General features: G+C 42.6%; 1 protein-coding gene across 1 annotated transcript in view; it reads right to left on the bottom strand.

The window, feature by feature from the left end:
- Positions 1 to 21,666, bottom strand: part of LOC118775435 (AF4/FMR2 family member 2-like) — a 164,620-nt gene that overhangs the window by 11,418 nt on the left and 131,536 nt on the right. Inside the window, exons 10-12 of the mRNA XM_036525349.1 lie at positions 3,157 to 3,316; positions 853 to 1,881; positions 562 to 677 (exon numbers count right to left, since the gene is read on the bottom strand). Coding sequence (XP_036381242.1) covers positions 562 to 677; positions 853 to 1,881; positions 3,157 to 3,316 — 1,305 coding nt within the window. The remainder of the gene's footprint in view (positions 1 to 561; positions 678 to 852; positions 1,882 to 3,156; positions 3,317 to 21,666) is intronic.

Genomic DNA, 21,666 nt, shown 5'->3' with positions numbered 1-21,666 from the left:
GAGTTCCTCAGTTCTTTCAATAGATGTGCAGTGATGAAGTACATCAACAGCCAGCAGTGTGGTTAGGGAACTGGGTTTGGGAAAGTGGTAAATCTGGGTTGAAAAGCTCAAAGCTCCTGCTGTTGCAAGCTCAAAGGTGTCTCAAAGGTTAAAAAATTAATAATTATATTACTACTAATAATAGAATGACCTAGAAACCTTCAGCATGAGATGCCCCTTTGAAAAACAGTAGAGCTGCTCTGTACTATTTCTGTTGGGGAGTTCTGTTCCCGTCACTGTGAAATTAACATGATGCAATTTGACTACCATGACACAAATGACCACAGACACAGACTAGGCCAAACCATGACTTTGCATGGTCTCTGTAGTTCTCAGTTTTTACCTTCCTCCTGACTCAGCGAGAGCACTCAATTTGAAGAGCTGGCAACCAGCACTAACCTACATATTGTGAGTGTTGATTGCTGTCTGCAAGGTTTCTACCACTGAGTCATCAATTCTTGCCAGCATGTAGCAAGGGGAGAGTTGTCTTGAAAAGCATAGTGGGAAAAGTGAGAGGCTTACTCTTTTGTGCTGGTGAGCTTGTGGCTGTGTATGGGGGATATACAAGGAGGAAGCAGTGCTGTCTCTTTCTCCAACCGCAACTTCTTGTTCCCGCCTACTGTGTCACAGCTCTCAGACTGTGGAGGTGAAAACAGAACAATATGAAGGTTTTCATCTCTTTCTGTCACTTGCAGCTGATTTCATGGGCTTTTACTTCTGTGGTATCCTGGGTAAAATGGTAACGCTACTCAATGCCACACAAGGAGAGTGTGTCTAGGGTCACATGACAGAGTGACAGGGTGGAGTACTTGCCTTGTGTTTCCTCTTGGATTTACTGGGGGTTTTTTCTGATGGGGTGGCAGCGGGGGACTGCCGTCTGTGCTTGGTGCTTGATTCCCGTGGCTCCGCTTTCACGGGGGGCATATCTGGGGGGTCCCGCCCTGGGATCCTGGACAAGAGGCTGAGCTCGATTTTGACCCACAGAGACTTGATCTCCTCCAGGTCCCTGAGCGGGGACAGCAGAGCGCTCTGGACTGGCGGAATGGGGGAGAAGAGGGGCTCCTCCAGAAGGTCTGCAGCCCCTGGATCCGGGATGGAGGTGCTGCTGGTGCTGGTAAGGCTACTGACGCTCAGGATATTGCTGTTGCAGTCCTTGGCTTTCAGCAGGCCCATGCTACTAGGACCAGGGCAAGGGGGTGGGATCTTCACCTGCTCTTCTGGGTCAGAGTGGCACTCAGACGATGAGGACTCCGTCTCAATGAACTCCCTGGATTTTGGGATAATCTTGGTGGGCCCCCGATGCTTCTTCTTGTCCGATGCGGGGGCAGGTGCTGTGGTGGGGCGGGGCTCTTTCCTGGGGGCAGTCTTGCCATTGGCACCCTTGGTCCGGGCTTTCGGCAACTCCAGGGGGGGCGGCTCCTTCTCCTTAGGGGTGGCACTGGGGTTACTGGGTTTGGGCCAGCTGTGCTCCTCCCCACTGGGACCACGCTCCGCTTTCTTGGGCTGCTTTTTCCCCGTGGTCCTTCGGGGCGGGGCCAGTTCCACAGTGGGTGGGGACTTGAGCTTTGTGCCCTTGCCCTCAGGGGTCTTCTGGCCTGTCCGGGGCTTCCCCTTCTCCCGAACGGGGCTGAGCAGTGTCCTCTCCTTAGCATCAGGCTGCGACAGAGCCACACCTGGCTTGCCCTTTCCTGGACCATGGGCCTCGTCCGCCTGGCCATCATCAGGCTGAGAGTGGCTAATCCCATGGCTCTCAGGCTGGGTGCTAATCAGAGCCTTGCTGTGGGGATTCACTTTGTTCAGCCATTTGTCCAATTGCCACTTATTTGTTGATGGAGGTTCGGGCTGCAGACGGGCAGTAAAAATTAATTCATAAAAAGTGTTAAAAAATTAAAATAGTATTCTACCTGTTGAAACATACTACAACCTGTTTTAATGCCATTGAATGACCATGTGTTCAAGTTCCCCTGCTAAAAATCAATGAAAACAGCAGAAATATTGACAGGTCTCATACATGTTTGATCCCAGTATCATTCTTGTGGCTCTTAGATGAGTACGGGTGGGAGATGCTTTCATCACTCATATTACCCCACATCTGTTGCCGTGTGTAGCATTATGCTTTCATGCAAAGATAAATCTTTCAAATGAAATCATAAATGATGGTCCTGAGTGATTTTTCAAAAATGATGGCAGTTTGCTCGGAGAATAATTGTTCACCGCGGACAGCCTACATAATGAAACATTAAGGCTGAGGAGTGTAAGCCACATTAGCCCAATGTTCAATCTGACACACTGATGCAAGCTCTCATGAAATGTAATCTTTCACACTGTTCCATTTTTAGAAAACATATGAATTTACATTCCACGCTTTGGGGGGAATATTTTTCAGTGAATGAACAGAAACAACTTTTATGACATAAGAGGTTGTAACACTGGAAGTTGCTGGATTGTTTGTCAAATTTTGTGACTCAGAAGCCCTTTCTCATCCACAGAGAGGACAAGTCTGGCTAATCAGGCCAACAGCCAGTAACATGGGAATCTGAGGGTGCAGAGAGCCACAATGGAGAGTGTTTACACAACTTCAGCAGTGCCAGGAGCACAACACTATGGGGTAGCTGAAAGCAGCCAATTAAGCTTTTAGCAGAACTCTTTAGCTTCTCTCCATCTACAGGGAGAAATAGCCTGGATCGAGTGAGTGGTATTTGCTTTTGAATTGCTTATACTATAACAAAACTCCATGTGACCTGGTTCAGGCCATTTTCCTCCCTGTAACGAGGAGTCAAAATGTGCCTGAAGATACAAACTCCACGTGTGAATATCCATATGTTCCAGAATGGTGTCTATTTCCTCCCTGTGGAAAAAAGCCCTCTGCTGGCTTCAGGACCTCATTATGTCAATGTACCATAACCTTGTGAAACCTCATCTTAGCCCTGTGATGTTAACATAGTGGTCTCTAGAATTCTCCCTACGGAAAATACAGTGAGGTAGGTCTGCCTCCATGGAAGCTGTTGGGAGATGCAATGAATGAGCTCTACCTCTGAGTTAGCCTTATTGGAGATTCAGTGGCATGGCTCTGTCTCCAGGGGAGGTGCTGTGTGAGATGCAGAAAGATAGCCATACCTCCGGCGTGGCACTGCGTGAAGCCTCGTTACACTCGCTGTCACTGGAGCTGCTCTCGCTGTCTGAGTCCGACTCTGAGCTGCTTTCTGATTCGCTGGAGCTGCCCGAGGCACCGCTGGAGTGTCCCGGCTCGCCGCTCCGAGCTGTGGGCCCAGGGAGACTGTGAGCACAGAAAGAAGAGGGAGAAAGGGACAGGACGATTTATTATTTATTATCTGATGTCACCGTGTTTACCAGTTTGCTTCACTGTTCTTGTGTCTTGTTCACATTCTGCAAGTTTGCTTCAGTGCCAACAGCTTCAAGGTAAATGCAAGTAAGTGTGTTTAGGTCTTTCCTTCTCTGCAGACTCCTCACCCTGTATTTGTTCATATTGTGGTTGTGTGTGATGCACCTCCCTTCTACCATGCCTGAGAAGCAATGTGTGCAGTTGCACACAACCTAGCACTGTTTGCTGGAACCCCACCCCTGTCTTTGATATTACTCCCCTCCCTGTCAAGAAGCATCACCCATCACTCCCCGAGGGACATCGCATTCACAGCTGTCACGCATTGCCTCTCATGAATGTAAATCCAGGCAGAAGCTGCATTTTTTGCCAGCATTTTTGGTTTACAAATTTACAGCCATCAGGGGTAAAAGTAGTACAACAAATATTATGAGTAATACTTAAAAAGAGGGACTCAGCAAATCATGACAACGCATACACATACTGAGCTCTGATAATTTGACCTGGAGTGCATAGCTCATGTGTCACTATGCCAATAGCTTGAAGACAGGGTTTGAGAAAGAGCACAGAGAGGTTACAGGTTAGTGATCACACTCCCAAATGAGCTGCAACCACGTTAGCTGTATGAACAGGACCTTGGGAATGTTGGGAATGTGGCATGAGACGAACTGCTGCAAGATGACCTCCAGACCCAGGTGCACAGCATGCCAGGGAGGTATATGGCTGACACTAAAACTAAAGGGGACCTATAAGAAGGAACTTTAATCATTTCTTTTATGCCATGTGTCAGGTATTGCTACAGTCTGCGGTATAACGCATCGCACACACGATGCCTCGGGCGTACAGTTGGAAATATTTATAATGACTACTGTCTGGTTGCCAAAACAAGCATTTATTGTTCCTTTACTATGTGTCAAAGCTGGGTAAAGGTATTACCATTGCTCTCTAAACAAAGCAGCGGCTCAGGCGATCCATGATGAATAGCTCCAAACAAGGTGGCTTGCTCCTACCCCACCTACGTAGTTATTCTTCCACGCTCTTTCAGCGCGTCTGTCATGACCAAGCGCAACGCTGATTTATTAACTCAATCCAGAAAGGCCAGTGCCTTCTAATCTAATAAAATTCTCATTTCTGTGCTGCTTTTGGTAAGGAAGACCTCCGAATGCTTTACATGGGAGACAAAAAAGCATCCAAGGACAGAAAAATGAAATGCATTTCTAAAGGTTGTATGTGTTTATGCTCGTGCTTTGCAGCGAAAATATTGCATCTTGAGTTGTGACAGACTGGGCCAAGGGCCCAAACTCCGTTATTACAGAGGCTCTTGGCCAAACTGTACCAACCTTGAAATAATAAACACCCACAATACAGACTATAAAAGTCACTAAAACTCTTTCTTATTCAAGGGTTTAAGCCAATTTGGCCAATACATACCCCTCTGCAGAGTGCTACTGCCTCTGGGATTTGCACTTTCAATTGCAAGGCCCAGCCAAAGAGGTTTAAAGGCAGGATTACATCCCATGTGTCAGTTTAACTTTGATCTAAATCAAAGATATGAGCGAGCAAAAATAGCTCTTGGGCAGGTCTTAAATCTTTTTCAGCTTTCCTTTAAAGACTTTCCTTATTGGAGGTGGCTGACATCTGACGAACTTTGGGACGAACAATGAGAAAATACAACAAGGTCAGTCTTGGAACAATAGCTGCTGCCTTCTCTCAGCTCTGTGGCAGATTCAATCTTTCACCTTAATCTATCCGGTTGACTCCTGGCCTCTCCAAACAGCTCACTTCACCGTGTTCTTTAAAGAGCTCTGCTGTCCACAGCCTCGCGCTGCTCTGACTCTCCTTTCCTTCCGCCCATCATAAAGCATCACAAATCACTTCTCAAAGCCGACAGTGAATGGAACATCTAGCAAAGCCCCGAAACCATAAAGCTGAATCCAATGAACTCAAGAAGAAAAAAAAAAAAACAGAAAGGCAACAGTAGGACTATATGAATGGAAAAGCTGTGTAGTGGTTTAAAAACTGTAGCTTGAAGGCCCAATTTTGATTTCCACATGAGGCACTGCCATCATACATTTAAACAAGGTACTTAAACATTTTTATTTTAAAAATAAAATGTTAAAATTACATTAAATGCTCCACTTAAATATGAACCTGGATACATATATATTTAAACTGTCAACTGTGTAGATATACAGTATACACTATAATACACTGTACCTTTATTTATACCATTCTTTATTTGAAATTACCATAATGCACGATTGGTAGATGAAAAAGGTTTGACAAAGCCATTCTAATCATAATGAATGCTTGGTCAACCCTTTCACACTGCTTATGCACATACAAGGACAAACGACACAGTATTCATATCAACAGCAATGGTGTTTGGTAACAATGACATCCACAACAACTGTAATTATAACAGCAACACTTTACACAGCAGATATAATCCATTGTAATGTCTCACAAACAGCACAATCACTAGAACAAAAAAAAAAGTCCTCCAATACTGGTACCGATTCTCTGAAATCAGTTTCACTCAACCACAACTTTGTATGTTGATCTTCACATTAGCAAGAACTGTTTGAGCAACAAAGCAATCAGAATCCCAATTTATGGTAGTCATTATGGTATGAAATGAACTCTGAGGATTCCTTAAATGAAAACAACAACAGCCGCCAAGTGGGAAATCAAAATCTAAATACATAAATAAACTAACGTTATTTAGAGCTATTGACCCGATAAATATTCCATATCTAGTAATTAAGGTATTTTTAATTCCCTGGAGTCCAGAGGTAAAAAAAAAAAAGAAGAAAAGAAAGTAAGAATAGAATACATACAAAACATACTTTACCCCCTCTCCCTTCTGCTAACGGCATTTGATGGAAAAGAGAGAAAATGGGGGAAAAATAAGCCGAAACAAGCAAAGTGAAGCTTGCTACCGAGGGATCTCCAGGGGTCAAAACAAAACAATACCGGGGCGATCGGGATGCCTGAGGCTGGCTGCATTGGCAGCTTCAGCGACGCGCTCCTATCGATTTGTGATTTTCTCTTTCTATTTACACTTATACCATAATCCCAGATCAAAGGCCCCGCTAGATACACGCAGGCGCCCGACTTGATGAGGCGAGCTGGGGAAGACACACATCAGAGACGGCGAGAGAGGAGAAAACAAACAAAAAAAAATCTGTCAAAAATGAAATGGGCAGCTCTTCACGGAGCATCTCATCAAAGTAGTTTCAGTGGTGCGCAGTTCATAGATATTTAAGCTGTTGCGGGGAGCGTCGAGAAAACAGTGGCGAGCCAAGTCAGCCGAGACCAACAAAGTCCTTCTCTGACTCAATGAAGGCCGCTCAGCTCCCTGGCTTGTACTCCCTGCTTGTTGTTTCTGATTATTTAAACATCTAATGCTGGCGAGGGCCCATCGCACTACCCTGAGCAGGTTAAATTAACATTCTGTTACCCTCTGAGCTGTAATATTCAAGGGCAGAGCTGTCATTTTACTCTCCAATAAAGTTTAATCCTTAATTATGGATGAATAAATTCTGCTGCAGTCTGAGGAGAGTGAAATCTATGCTGTGCTCTGGAGACTGTGTTTGATTTTTTTACTCCCGCCAATACCGCCTGTGTCTGATTCTCATTTCCTGGCTCAGAACCACCATGCTGATATTGCCAGCCAGACCTCTGTGCTGTAAATTCTTGCTTTAATAAAGCCTGCATTATCATTTTCATAAGGAAACACAAGTAACAAATCACCCTAAAAAATCTTCAAGACAGGAATCAAGCACTGCTCAATGCTGTAGTAGCAACAAAGGGCAAGTGTGTTTGTGTGTGTGTATGTGTGTGTGTTTGTGTGTGCGCGCGCGCGTGTGTGTGTGTGTGTGTATGTGTGTGTGTGTGTGACAGGATGAGAGAGGAGGCGGAGAGGAGAGAGGGCGCTGCCAGGGTGTCGTTCATAATTCATCCATCCTCACTCAGCCCCTCTGTGTTATTAAATGAGCTTCAGTGCACCGCACGGTCTATTATTTTTATACATCCCTCGGAGGAAAACTCGCCGCAGATTTCCAAAATGATAATGCACTCTGCCTCCCGCTCGAGAATTGATTAAATCCTATAATCTATTAAATGGTAACAGTCCTCGCTCTGAAAATGTGTAACATCGACCGTTATGGCCCCTCCCTAATGTCGTAAAGAGCCTCTCTGAGGACCATGGTTCGGCAACCGCCTCAGAAGCTGCACGCTTCAAAATTATGACCATCACGTTTAGCAAAACCAATTACGGTAAGCAGAATTCCCTTGATCGATTGTTTGACTTCAACAGTGTCCTAATTCACTTAGAGGCCTGCCTGTGCAGTGAGAGTCTCACACAGGCATGATGAATTAGATGCTCTTCTCCTGGCCCTGGAAGGCGAGCTCCTGACAGCCCCCCAATACACTTCATTTTTTTTAGTCATAGAAAATTGCAGGAGATTAAAACGCTTTATGCAAAAAAAAAATGAAATCTAAAATAAAAATGAAAATCTGAAAAAAAATGAAAACTGAAATCTGGAGGTAATTACACAAAGCATAAAACAAAAACTGAATATTTTTCAATGTTTCAACATTTGGATTGAAACGCTACTTTTGGTATGATGAGGGGAAAGACTCATTTTAAGTTAACAACATAACAGTGGCAATTAACTGTGTCCTAAAATTATTTCACGTATAAATTAGCCAAAAAGGATCATGGCAAAGGTGGCTGCGTGTCCCACAAAATAACTCAACAGTGTTATGACCGTCAGTTGTGGCCTCTCTGTCACGTTCCATTTTAAGTGAACGCTCACACTGCTCAGCGTTGCCCTCATTGACACTGAACCTGAGTGAGCCAGCGGGGGTGGCGACTCTCCTCACCATGCCTGCCACACAGAGATGGTTCATCACATCATAAGTCATGCCCTAGGCTGTCATTTGTGTGCACAGGCAGCTTTTAACTCATTCTCAGACAGCCTGGCACTGTTACAGGTGTAAAGCATTCATTAAGGATATAAAGGCTTGCACAAAGCTCGTCTGTCTCTGAGGAACACAGGACAGATCATTAGACAGCCACGTGTCATACCTCTGTTTTTACTATTAGTAACAAGAAACTTGTACTTGGAAGTTACAGGGCAGAAAATAACGAGCATCTGTGTGTGTGTGCGTGTTGGAAACCGTTTTGATTTTGTACCTCTCAGAAGAGAGTTGAGTATGTTAAAAAAAAAAAAAATTAAAAAGAAAGTCAACAGCAAATATTGGGAGATTTGGTCCTTATTGTGGCTTCTGAGAGGTGGATCCTTGCCAGGTGGCATTCAAAGATTTGCTGGTAATGTGCTACCTACATGAAGCCATGACACGGCCCGCCCTTTCCTAAAGCGGGCATAAAGGGCATGTATAATAGATAGCCCTGTGGGTATGTGGTGCTCTGCAGCTCTGCACTTATGCCCCACCTCTGGCATCAGGTTTTTCCCTTCCCATTTAACTGGCAAAGTGTAACTGCTGAGCCCCAGGGTGTCCAGAGCAGATCTCCAGCCGCACATTGTGTAGTGTATGCGCAAGCAGCTTAAATGCTGACACGCTCATTCCAGCTGCCGCTGCAAAAAAAAATCTAATCGCGCAGCATTGTGTGCATCATTACTCTTGGCTGGATTTATTTAAGGGCAATGGGGGTAGACACAGAGACCTCACAGACACGTCTGTGACACACCTAGACTTGAAAGTGTTTTTATTAACGGGATCTAAAAAAAAATTTCACAAGTTTGCATCTCCCAAAACACATTCATTCATTGTGTTGTTTTGCAAGTACATCCCCACAATAGCAAAGCTACTCTAATTTTCATTTCTATCTTTAAAAGATTAGGCTTATTTGCAGTTCACTTTAACCCCATGTCATCATAAGAGTGGAGAGAGCTCAAGCAAGTATAGTTTACAGCCAATGGTTTTCGCAATTTCTATAAATACAGGGATCATTTGTTTGTTTGTTACATCCAGAGTCCAAGATCAATCTGGCTGCTGTGTGCGGACACCAGCAGCACTAATAATCATCCAGAGCATTTGTTTGTAAACTACCTCATCATATGAAGAGAGCTAAAACTACAACCTGAAAATGTTTAATAATGAAGACCACAGGAGGGGAATGAATAATTGGCATCTTCTTATAACTCCATGCGAGATTGCACTTTCTTATACCTTGCTAATGGTGCAAATTAAGTTTGTGTATTTTGCTAAACATATTGGCTATTCTGGATTGCATACAATGAAATGTGAACTGTATTGTCAGTGGTTTACTGTAGCACTGCTGCATAACATTACCCTTTTGTCCTGAATTTTGTGAATTTAGCAATAATTAATTTCCTCTGTTGGGACAACAGAAGTACTCTATCTATTAAATTCCTTTATTATTGTGTCAATCTGGCCATTCGGATTAGTTGATATTAAGCATAGCGTAGTTTACACATGATGCACATTTTATGGAGAGGCATAGTTCAGGATAGATAATTGAGAAGCACAACATTAGGAACTACAGGGATCATTTTGACTTGGCCGGCAACTTGCCTGTGGCTTCTGTCACAGGAGGCTTGAAAATATTCCAGCACAGAAAATGGCACTTCATTATTCCAGCCCAATGACACAGAGTCGGTAAAAGGCTTAGAGGCTGGATTAACACTAATGACATTAATCGCTGAAATGTTTCAGTGTTAAAACCCTGTGTTTCTAACACCACCACCACCCCCCCCCCCCCAACCCCCCACCATACACATGCCCCCCCACACGCACATAAATGAAAAATGGATTCACTAACACATGATGTGAATGGCTTGAGTGGAGTGTGTTTTGAAAGAGTGCTGGAGTCTATCGACTGAGTGGGGAAAAACGCATTATTGGAAGTCTAGAGAGCAAGCTTGCAGCAGAAGCAGACCTCCTAATTACCTTGACACTGCAGGTTGAACACTTGTGTACTGTGAATCCACACCTAGTGTCACTCTTAAAACAAACACGCCAGCCTCCAGCTGGTGTTAAAAGGGCAAGACACAAAACATGTCCCTGAATGAGGACCCAGTCTCCTTGCCTCTGGCAGTGATAAAGACAGCTATTTCAGAGTCAGACCAATCAGGCTCAGAGGCAGAAACTGGAGAATTTGAAAAGCCTCCCTGGTGAGTGACCCAATGACCCCTGTGTCCACATCTGCCAGTCTGCGCACCTGTGAGGCACGGACAGACCCTGTTGATAGTCTGCTCATTGAGTTGACCTTTGGACTCATGAATCCTGCCAACCCCCCTAACAAAACATTTCGGAAAGAAACAGCCTCAATGCAATGCTTCCATGCTCTGTGTGTGTAATGAAGAACATGCCAAGGTTATTCCATTCCCCTGTCTGAAAAAGTAAGCATGCATTCATATTTTCAGTGAAAGGCCTCAGCACCAAGTGTCTAGTACCCTGTACATCCTCAGTGATTTAGTTATATTAGCTTACAGCTATACAGCTGTATATTGCTATGTTATAGAGCTATATAGCTATTATGGGATTGTACACAGTCCCATACCGTAGCTGTGGGGCAATGTCTCCCCCACACACTACCTGACATACCTGACGCCTCCCCCTTTGGTGACCCGCTGTGCATGCTTTTGTGCACAGCGGGCCTCTATCAAGGATGGTGAACATGACAGCAATACCAGCTGCTGTTATAATATGCTATTGAATGATAATCAATTGTCAATCTATAGATGTATTTTTCACAAAGTTCCATGAAAATAAAATCATTCAGGCCAGACCACACATAATCAAATCCGTCTTCCATGTAACACAGACATGTTTAGTTAGGCAGGATTATACTGTGGTAAACACAACCTGCAAAGTTCTCCATTGGCTCAAAATGAATGCAAGAAATATCTTTTCCCTTTTTTTTGGTTTTGTTTTTCATTGGGAAAATGTTTAAGTTTAGGAATGTGCATTTGTTTAGTGTATTTGTGAGTGCAGTATCTGCTTTTGTGAGTGACAACTACAGGAAGAAAGTGGATTAATAATGAACTTGAAACCACAAGGAGGAGCTCATGGATTCAAAGCTAACTTGCTCTTGTCAAGGCTTTAACTATTAAGCATTTAGGAGAGCTGCCTCCTTTCTTTTAGCAGATAAAACTCAAGTTATTTATCAAAGACAGATGGCGAAGCATAAACATCTATGATGGCATGATGACATTTAAATGAGAGTCAGCTTCAAACACAAACACACACACAGAAAAAACCTACAAGAAACGAAAAACATGGAATCAACTGAGACTTTGAGACACATGGGGTATTCCAAGACAGGGGAGAACATTCTGAATTCATATTCCAGGATTAGGGAGTAATGGAATACATGTAACGGCGTTACGTATTTAAAATACAAAATATGAGTAACTGTATTCCATTACAGTTACCATTTAAATTGATGGTAATCAAATTAGAGTTATATTTTAAAAATATTTAGTTTACTGAAGGGAATACATTGGATTTTTACATTTAATTTCATTAATTTTTTTCATTTAATGTTTATTCAGTTGGAAAATCTATCCAATGATAAGCAACTCCGGGGTGTATATCCCATATGCCCCTCACAAAAAAACGAAGAAAAAAGCGTGCAGCCTGCAAGACAGTAGAATGTAGAGTGAGACAGAAAGCAACCAGCGCATCGCGTTTATGTCATGGAAATACTGGGACCATTTTACTTTCAAATTTGGCAAAGGTCGCAACATAAGAGTACAATGCAAGCTATGTTTGCCAGCAACCAAACTGCTCTCTGCTTCAAAAGAATTGACCTCTAACCTGAAGAAGCATCTTGAAGTAAGTTTTCTTTTTCATTATTTAAGCTGATATTGATCACTAGCTAGCTATTTTACATAGTTTGGCTGCACTGGATTAGCTATTCAGCTAGCTAGTAGGCTAGTAGGTGTATAGTATTAAAGCTAACTAGCTAACGTGTAGATGCAGTGACAAGACAAGTGAAATTTCACATGTTCAAAACTGCGATTACTCCAACAATTTTACACTGTGCATATCATACATTAAATTGTTAAGATACTCCTTTCTCACTCACAATGTATTTAGGGTGGCTTGTACCTTTTCTAACTCATGTTTCTGTGTAATGTACATTTTTTAAATTAACATTTACAGTTCTGAAGAAACTGTGATGAAATGCCCATTGACTTAACATGGGGGTGCCAAAACATTAGCCACAACAATGCTAAGTGGACATTCTAAAAATAACCGATCAGAACCTTAGTCGGATGAATTATACTGGTGCACGTCCTTATAAAACTTTCATGAAATAGTTTAAATGTTTTTTTCTATGTGAAATGTTATCATAATCAAAAAATATAGACTGTACTTTATGTACTGCAGTAAAAAATTACTCAGGTTTAGCTATTTAGATTTTGACATCACTTGGACATAGTTTGTGAGAATCACCCAACCAGTATATGCCACATTCACACTTTTACTTACATACTTTTAAAAATTAACAACACAGTATTCAGAAAGTAATCCGAAGTATTTAGATTACGTTACTTGCCTTGAGTAATCTAACAGAATACATTGCAAATGACATTTTAGGTCAAGTATTCTGTAATCTGTAGTGGAATACATATTAAAAGTAACCCTCCCAAGCCTGTCATATTCTTATAATCTATGTCACCTCGGAATCCTCAAAAATAAATGACAACAAAAACTCAACCCACATCATGATGTTCTGTTAAATGAAATTCCATACACGTAAACATTCAATACTAATTGTGAATCAATTATAAATGAACTTGAGCCTTGTAAATAAACATTTTCATAATCAGTAATGAACATGGTTTTGTGCAAGTGGCAGAGAATGTGTTTTCTTTCTAGAGAAAGCGCAGTATAAAGCAGCTTTGGTACTTGTGTGATCTTACAGCCTTCCGTTGACGCACACATTCCAGAACTCTCTTTTCTCATGGTGTCTGTGTCAAAGGCATGCCACAAACTGTTTAAATTTATTTCCAGTGGAAAAGTGACTTCTTGTTTGTACTAGTTCACAGTGAATACAACGGCGAGAGGAAAAGCTTTTGTGACAAATAATTTCCTTTTTTGGTATATTTCCTTTAAATATGGCTTAAATTTATGGAAAGGTTTAACAGTTTCTTTTTTAGGGTAGGGTTAGCGTAATCTCTGTGGTTTGCACGAAAAGAAGGAATATTTCACACCAAACGTGGTACGTAGGTACAGAAGGAAGAATTTGTAAACGGGAACTTTTATGCTCACTGTTTATACAGATATCACACCTACAAAACATCTTGTAAGCTATTTCTAGCTTTATAGCTAATTTTGTGTGAATTAGAATGTCTATCTAAGGTATACAGATTCCCTGCTTTTGGGGCTGATTATGGCCACCTACAAGCTGAAATTGTGGACTCATGACAACGAAACAAGATTAAAGCTCCGATGGAGTATTCCACACCATATACCAGTTGTGCAAGGGAGTGTAGCTAACTACAGTTGCATGATTATTGATAATGTACTCACAAATCTTCTGTTACCACAAATCTTCTGTTATTGCTAGCTTGTTACTTTGTCTATTTTGGCTATGTCTACTTTTTGTGTGAATTAGAATGTCTAGCCAGCTGTTTAACTAAATTTCCTTTAATAATGTAATATAATAAACGTAGATGACTAAAAGGTGGGTGACTGAAAATATCATGATAATCCCATCATCCCCTGGCATACAGCTTCTAGTCTTTCTCTGCCCCCCAACATTTTTGGCTGCATAAAATGTCTATATATGAAAAGATTGAAGATTCTTCCAAACTTGATTGGTTGATCAGCAAACCTGGTTGATATTGTCACAGACATTGAAAGCACGTTATATCACATAACTAAAGATACATTTTACAGGCAAGGCATTGGACATGAGAGGGGAAAAACATATCCTCCTATGGCACTTCCATAGGAGGGCAGTTCTAAAAGGCTCACAGTATTATTATTAAATAATCAACATTGAAAGTGTAAAACAGTGACACATCCATTCAGTAAGCACTGTCACTGACAGTGATCTTTCGTTCATAGAACCACAGTCACATTTGTGTTTTAGCTACAGTCTCCTAGCATCCAGTCCTATGCCCTACTTATGGGGCAGTGTCTCCCCCATACTCTACCTGACCCCTTCCTGCAGTCTGCCAACAGCTGCACAATAGCAGAGATGAAGGCCACTTAATGACATAACTATTGTTTTCTGCTATCATCTAATTACAAATCCCTTAGCTGCACAGCAGACCCCTATCCAGGGTGGTGAACATGGCAGCAGTACCGGCAATTATTATTAAATGTGTAACACTGAATAACAATCAATTGTCCATCTCTAGGTTAATGTTAAGTTTTTAAACTAAATTTAAAAATAAAATTATTCGGGCCAGTCCAGACGTAATCAGATTGATCTTCCATGTAATACAGACATTTTAGTTTTAGATGTCCACAGTATAAATATGGAGGGACTGAAGATTCTCAGAACCATAGTTACATATGTTTTCAAGATTATTATGTGACAGCACTCAAACAATATTATTTAAAATGTACAGAGATGCATTGTTTATAACTATAATTTGACTGTAAGACTGTTATTACAGTCTTATACAGGCTGAATCTGAGAGGTGAAACAGGAGAGCAGTCCTACAGGTGTTCTGGGTACTCTGCACCTATTTGGTTCAGCTGAAGTCCAGCTTCTGCAGCTGGGGCTCATTATAGCCCAATGGGGTTTCCTAAAAGCTAAACAGTAGACTCATGAGGTAGCCAGTCCATCTGGGGCAGAAAGACAAAAGGCAAGTTGAAGGCTCTGTTTGACACACACCTCTACATACATTGCCCGTTCTTAGCATTTAATTAATCCTTTCTGGACCATAACCAAATTTCTTGGTTTTTGTCCAACCCATGAATGCAGCATCGTATTTGGACAGGTCACAAAATGCTGTTTTATTTCCAAAGCAAAGAACAGCACTCACTGCTCAGTGGCTTTGTTGAAATTATGCCAAAGTGTGCATTATGGTAATATCTTCAATGAGAGGGAGCTGAGTAGCATTGCTCCTTAGAATCAGCAAGTAATACAGTCATGCTATTGATAAAACAACCATGTATTACTTTTTCATGTTTCTTTATTTTTATGACCCTTAGTTTCTGAAAATAAAAGAAAAATCAAAGCAAGCTTTAAATGTACGTAGTGTAATGTAAGTGTAAGTGTACATTACGCATATGTGAGATGAGATGTGTATGCTATGGATATATCTTCCCTGTAAACTGTTGTGCTCCTCCCCATAAATAAAATGTGTAAATGCAATCTTAAGCCCTCAGCAACAATTGTCCTGCTATTACCTACACATGGGAAGGTGATTCTACTTCCAACAAAGCCAAGCAATCATGGCTGGTTCAATGGATTTGACTCTCAAACAAAGAGGAAAAAGTAGGTCACAGAAAACTAAATGAACCAATGTGTACTTTAGAAGACAACCTTTGTTTGTCTGGAGCTGAATGCATGTCAACTTGTTTTTAGCCATTTTAACAATTATATGCAGGCGTGCTTACATATGTGTGTGCATGTCTGTCTGTCTGTCTGTGTATGTGCTTGTGTGTGTGTGTGTGTGTGTGTGTGTGTGTGTGTGTGTGTGTGTGTGTGTGTGTGTGTGTGTGTGTGTGTGTATGTTTATGTGTACACACAAATCTGTAAGATAGATGAAGAAGAACCTCAGCTCTTCTCTTGAAGTGTACATATATAATTCTCCTGGAACTGCAGGCTGTGTTGCCTGGAAGACATGAAACATGAATGCGAGTAGTAGGTTTTTTTTCTCTCCACCTTTTCACTTTGATAAATATCGTTTGGAATGTCATTTACAAGAAACACTCCTGGTTTAACAAAAATAAAGTCTCTTTTTTCCTGTGCAAAAACAGTGCCTCCCCCTGACGTACCCATTACTCTTTTAAGTTATGCCTGGTGCATTTTACATTCCACCCTGCCATCCGGCAACGCGTCCCGGCTTCTTTTCCTTTTACTTTGGTCTACCTCATTACATATGCCATCCATATTGTGTTGAAGACTGCCGTCACATTCACTGCAAATATTTTCTCAGCACGTTTACTCACAGTTGACACTGCAATACCAAATCAAAGGAGATTTGTGTCAATGATTCACAGAGTACATTTATTATTACTGTAATTATGGCAGCCCTTATTTGACATTTGCTGTTTATTCCTAACTGATAATAATTAAAGAAACAGCTGGATGAACCTGACTAATTTTCATCCAGAGACTTTGAAGTTTTAGTGAGACAGATGTTAATCACAGCTTCAAAGTGTCTGTCAAAATCATCTGTAATAATGCTGACAATAATCGATAATAGACTGGGAGATGTACAGTACATACATGTTAGGGCATGGATTTATACAGTTATTTCTCAGATATTCACTGAGATTTAAAAGAAAGCAATCCTTCAGTTTTTTGCCAGTCCTACCTACTCAATTCAAATGATTCTTATGAATTCTTTACAGATCATGAAGCAATTGTTGAAATAGGAGAAAATAGAAAATTATCATTAACGTTGCAGAAACTAAAACAATAGCAGGGTTTCCTTAAGCACATTAAATATGACCATGTTCATTTAATTTTATTAGGAAACTGCCACAAAGTGATGTGGTTTATGGCAATGCAGAACTCATCACTATTGTATATATTTCTCTTTCTAAAAGATCCTCAGTTTTAAGTATAGATATGGTGACATTATGGATGCGCTTAATTCATAACTGGTGCTCAGATATAACAGGGGCATCCACAGTGCTCGGGCAGCACAAAACCATTAACAACATGACCCTCTTGCAATAATAAAGCATTTGCCATAATCTGGGGAGGTGGTTCTATTATGTAATGCATCTTTCCCTTCATTGGTCAATGTATGCATATATTTGATAACACACTCATCCAGCCATTAGGCCGAAGGCAGTGTTGATTCAGGTTATTTTTCTTTTCCAGCCATAAATTTGACTGCTGTGTCACTTAGTGTAAAGACTACCAGGCAGACTACTGGGACAGACCTGATCAGAGGCAACAGAGAGCGCTCTCTCGCAGCTCGATTAATATTCCTTCTGAAAGGCAGTGAGGAGGGGGAGAGGGATTTATGAGGCGATGTGACAAAGCCAGTCCACAAGCCCTGACAGCCCCACACGCAGGCCAGCAAAATATTTTGCCCGTAGGTTATGAAAGCAAAAGCAGCCAGACCGAGTGACAAATAATATGAGCAAATTCTGCTGACTTTGACGGCGACAGAAAAAAAAAATGGAATATGTAGTTGGGCGGATTGGACAAAGAAGAAGAGGGAGAGAGAGGTAGAGTGCGAGTGGCCTGAAGGGACTGAGAGTCTGTCAGTGGTGAGTGGGAAGAGGAGACGGTGAGGGAGCCGGCTCCTGTCAAACCGAGACATGCCGTGTCATCGTTTGCTCCTGTCTGTCAGACACAACTGCGGGAAACAAATTTCCCCCCTCTGTTGGCAGGGAGTCATATATGAAATAAACAACGCGAGAATGGACTGAAATCAGGGCTGTATTAAGTTGCCGTGACCTCCGCTGATACAGTAACAAGGTGGTAAAATGAGCTCCACTGATTGCATCTGTGAAAGCATCCCGTGCTTCACCTGGAAAATAACAGGCTGAAACTCACAGGGTTCAGAGGAGGTCTTGAAAAGGAAAACAATGCCATTTTCTCTGTTGTGGCTAAAGAAACAATTATGTTTGTTTTCCAATTGTTGAAAAAAGAGAGACAGAGAGAGAAAAAAAATGTATGGATGATTATGTGTTGCAGGCTTTGCTGAGAGTGAATATTCTATTATAATCAACGGCAAGGCCCTGATCTACAAGGCAGTATTTTACTTGTAAATGCATATCAAAGTTTCTCCCGGAAAGGTGACTGCAGTCCGATGCTCTTTCTTGTATGAAATATTCATGCCCTTGCTACTTTGAAATGCATCAGTCTGGTGCATTGTACCGCAGACTAAGCGAGGTGTCGGAAGCTCAGAGATCAGCGCCACTGGTCTCTCCCTCATCTCTCTCTGAATTGTCAGAGAGAAGCTGGATGTGAAAGAGGCCTCTTGGCATACGGACCCGCTGCTTACGGGCTGATCTGGCCGGGGTGCGCCGAGCGAGGGCTCTCTGCCGTGCTATTAGAAATGTCATCCTTCAGATCTGTGGCCTGCTCTCCTGCAGCAGAGATCTGAAAAGGGGGCTGTCAGAGCTCAGCCCCCCTCCCCTCTGCGCTTTTTTTAAGAACCCAGCGTGGGACTGTAGAGACTCAGAATGCGCTCCTCAGGACCGCATCCACTGCAAAAGGGCCCAGCTCCCCTGCACTCCCAACAACCCTGGCTTCTCCGAGACCTTTGATGACTTGAAAGGCGGCCCTCGCGATCTGATTCGTGAGAGGGGGCTTTGAAGCCTGGGAGGACTGGAGCCGTGCCCATTAAAGCTGCCCTCCGTGGGGCCTGCACATTGTGGGGCTTCAGGCACCCCAGGTGCCCTGTTTCAGCACAGCCAGCTCATACAGGGACACTTTTTGCTTTTCTGTTGCCCATTTTGCTGAACTAGCTCAGACAAATGCATGTTGCAAGCAATAAAGTGCAAATGCTGTAAAATAAGAGAGTAGCAGCCATGGAAGTCCATGAATTCCCACTGGACAAAAGCACAATATGTGGGGAAATGTTTCTTATGTTATTGTAATCTGAAGCAAAATAACATGCCTGTGAATTTTTCCCATATACGGCAAATGCAGAATACAATATTATGCAATACACATAAGTTTGTGTGTGGAACTCCTCAAGAAATGTACAAAGTGTTCCTCAAGTGAACTGTAGGGTACCACCCTTCTCAGAACAGGTAAGACTTCTCCACACTGTTCCTGTTCAGCGTCTGTTTAACAGCACATTCTTTAAACAGAGTGCAGTGTTGAGGAATGGGGTACTTACTGTGAGTTTTAATTACAAGTGACAAAATCTGCAAATCTCCATATTCCACCCACAGCGTCATTAAATTCTCATGACAAAAAGCACAGTCTCTATAATAATAACAGCTGTGACAGGCTGTCTAATATCTAATCATAAGCTGTACAACTAAATTGACTGAGATTGGTAAAAAAAAGAAACAAGCACAGCTCTGCCATGCAGGAATTCCACAAGAAAAAAAAGATCAAAACAGCCACAAAAAAGACAAAACAAAACAGAAGAAACACAACAAAACAACAGGCAAAAAACCTGACTGACACGCAACAATCCAACGGCAATGTGTGCAGCTGTGCTGCTGTTTTGCCGAAGCCAGGTTCCAGTCATCTGTTTGACAGTTACATACGCCAGCTCTGTGCTATTTGCGAAATTGTGGACGGGGCCAGGTGCGATTTGGGACACAGGGTCAGCGGCCCCCGCTGCAGGTGAGGGTCAGGTAGCTGGAGGGGTGTGTATTTGGGCAGCTTGTCGGAGCGCGGAGCTGAACAATGGCTGGACGTTGACGAGGCAGGCGGGTGGGGGGGGGTGTTTTTTGGTAACGTCTATATCGATATCAAAGGCTGGAAAGAGCGAGCGAGAAGCCAGCTGTGCGGGGACGGCGGCTGCCAAGTCCCGAGCAGCGCGGTTTCCTGGCCTGCCAACTCCCCGTCTCCGGCTGACAGATTAATGGGCACCAGATAAATCACATCTTACTTTTCTCTGGAAACCAAATAAATCCAAAGTGACCTCTTGGGTCCCTGCCACACTTTCCCCCCTGGCCCCTCCCCAGTCAGCTGTGCACTCAGCCGCCACTCCGTTTTCACCTCCGCAATACCCCCCCAATCCTCCCTCGTTCTCTCTGCTTACCTTACTTATTTGCTTCTTTTTTTTTCTGGGCCCAGCATACGTGCATGAGGTGGTGTTTGTGAATAAAATATCACCGGAGCGACACAGCGATGCAGGTTGCTCAATAGACGCGTAGGATCCAGGAATGACTAACATCACAAAGAAACCTGTGTTTGTTTTAATTGATGGATTACATTTTCAAAAAAAAAAAAAAACCTCTGAACTTGAGAGGAACTCTCTGTATTTTTAATTTGGGAGATCGCTCCGAAGTTGGCAGCCTGTTCTAGTTGTGCTTTGATGGTCACATCTGGTCAGGATTAATAAAATATCAAAACAATGTAATTATTTTGCAACTGCTTTACCCTGAGGATAATCATGAGACTACATCAACAGCACCGAGAGCCACCCTTTGCACTGCTCGTAAAACTGAATTGTTTCACATATACCCAATTGAAACTCTACGTGGGTTCTACAGCACCGTAATGAGCTTAGCTGTTAATGTAAGTGGCTTTTGACTGTTCAACCACAGACAGAAGAGCTAAACTCCCTAATCCGGGTTAAAGAGGATATCACAGTTGCGCGGCGGTATAACGAAGGCTCAACATCTTCCTGGATTTACCCAGGTCTCGCTCTTCAGGGACCCATTACTCAATCCTCCTCTAAACCAGCGCTGACACTGGCGGCAGTCCTTCCGTGTACTCAGGGATAACACAGACCGGTGTTAATTCAAGCAGGGTGTGCTTTTCCCTTCCTGTGGGAGAGGGGTCAGACTTGGAACTGACAGGCATCATATGGTCTGGAATTCATGCTGAAGCACGAACTGCATTGGCTCCTCTGCTCTCTCTCTGTCTCTCTCTGTCTCTCTCTGAGGACCGGACAAATTAGCAAGATTCTAAATACACTTTACCACCTCTGTGGTATGTGAGTATGTGAGTGTGTGTATGTGTGTGATGGGGGTACATGCTCCACACACTCTCATAAATGCTGTCTTATTTTAATGGCACATCTTGCCTGAGCCTGTGACCTCTGGCTGCGCGGTCATTACCTGGAACATTCATACCCAATAGGGACACTGCTGCTCTCTGTGGTATAACAATCTCTGTTTATTGTCTGTGGTTCTTATCACTTACAGGAAGAACTGTGATATAAGAGGATAGAATCCCCCAGAAACTTGGAAATAGCTCCTTTACTTCAATGTCATAGCTGTACACAGGGCATAGGGATAAGACAAGCCTTTCCTAGTACAGTCAGCTGGTAGAGATCAGTCAGTTATGGAATCCCATCACTGTCTGGGACACAGCACTACCTCTACCTGATTGTATGACCACCCAATCTGGTACAATATGGCAGGGGAAGATGGGATATCCCCTCTTGCCTGGAGACTACATTAATTATAAGAACTTCTCTTGTCATCATTGGCAGGTGGCAAAG

Source organism: Megalops cyprinoides, chromosome 3 (assembly GCF_013368585.1).
Source record: "Megalops cyprinoides isolate fMegCyp1 chromosome 3, fMegCyp1.pri, whole genome shotgun sequence".
Lineage (NCBI taxonomy): Eukaryota > Metazoa > Chordata > Actinopteri > Elopiformes > Megalopidae > Megalops > Megalops cyprinoides.
The sequence above is the reverse complement of the archived record's forward strand: the minus strand, read 5'-3'. Positions and strand labels throughout refer to the sequence as shown.